At 49.1% G+C, this 593-nt stretch overlaps 1 protein-coding gene across 1 annotated transcript; it reads left to right on the forward strand.

Moving 5' to 3' along the window:
* Window positions 1-20: 20 nt before the first annotated feature.
* Window positions 21-593, forward strand: TM35_000113650 (surface protease GP63; the record flags this gene model as incomplete). The annotated part of the gene is made up of 1 exon (XM_029025074.1): window positions 21-593. A coding segment is annotated over one exon (573 nt), but the record flags the coding sequence as incomplete, so codon positions are not given.

Genomic DNA, 593 nt, shown 5'->3' on the forward strand with positions numbered 1-593 from the left:
TTGCGCAGAACGACGGCGGCGTGCAGTCGACTGGTGTTGTGCGGGAGTTGCCCCGCAAGGGAAAGAGTGGTGTGCAGGCGTACACCGTCGCCACGCAGAATGAGAATGAAGAGTGGAAACTGATCCGCATTAAAGCGTCAACAAAAGACTTGGATAACAAATCGAGGTATTGCACTCAGATTGGTGATAAGGTCATGAATTTTCAAGATGACATTGATGATTGTGTTGCTTCCCAAATCTTAACTGAGGAAAAGAAGAGCATGTTCATTGATCATATCATTCCTGGTGCAATACGAATGCACAGGGATCGTCTGCTTGTGCAACCCCAGGAAGGCAAACTAGAGGTGCCCAATTTTGAAAATGGCAACCCTTGTACCCATTTCACTGTACCCTCAGATCACCACAGTGAAGGTGTTGAGAATGCTGACTTTGTGCTCTACGTGGCAGCCGGTACCGGAGAGCCATTTGGTGTCACATGTGCAAGAGAAGAATCGTCAGGTCGCCCAATTGCTGGTGCCATGAATTTTCCCCCGTACTATCTTGTTGATCCGCGATTGAATGTCCGTATTGCTGCCCACGAGATGGCACACGCC

The sequence above is a fragment of the Trypanosoma theileri genome (genome assembly GCF_002087225.1).
Source record: "Trypanosoma theileri isolate Edinburgh chromosome Unknown TM35_Tth_11_V1, whole genome shotgun sequence".
Classification (NCBI taxonomy): domain Eukaryota; phylum Euglenozoa; class Kinetoplastea; order Trypanosomatida; family Trypanosomatidae; genus Trypanosoma; species Trypanosoma theileri.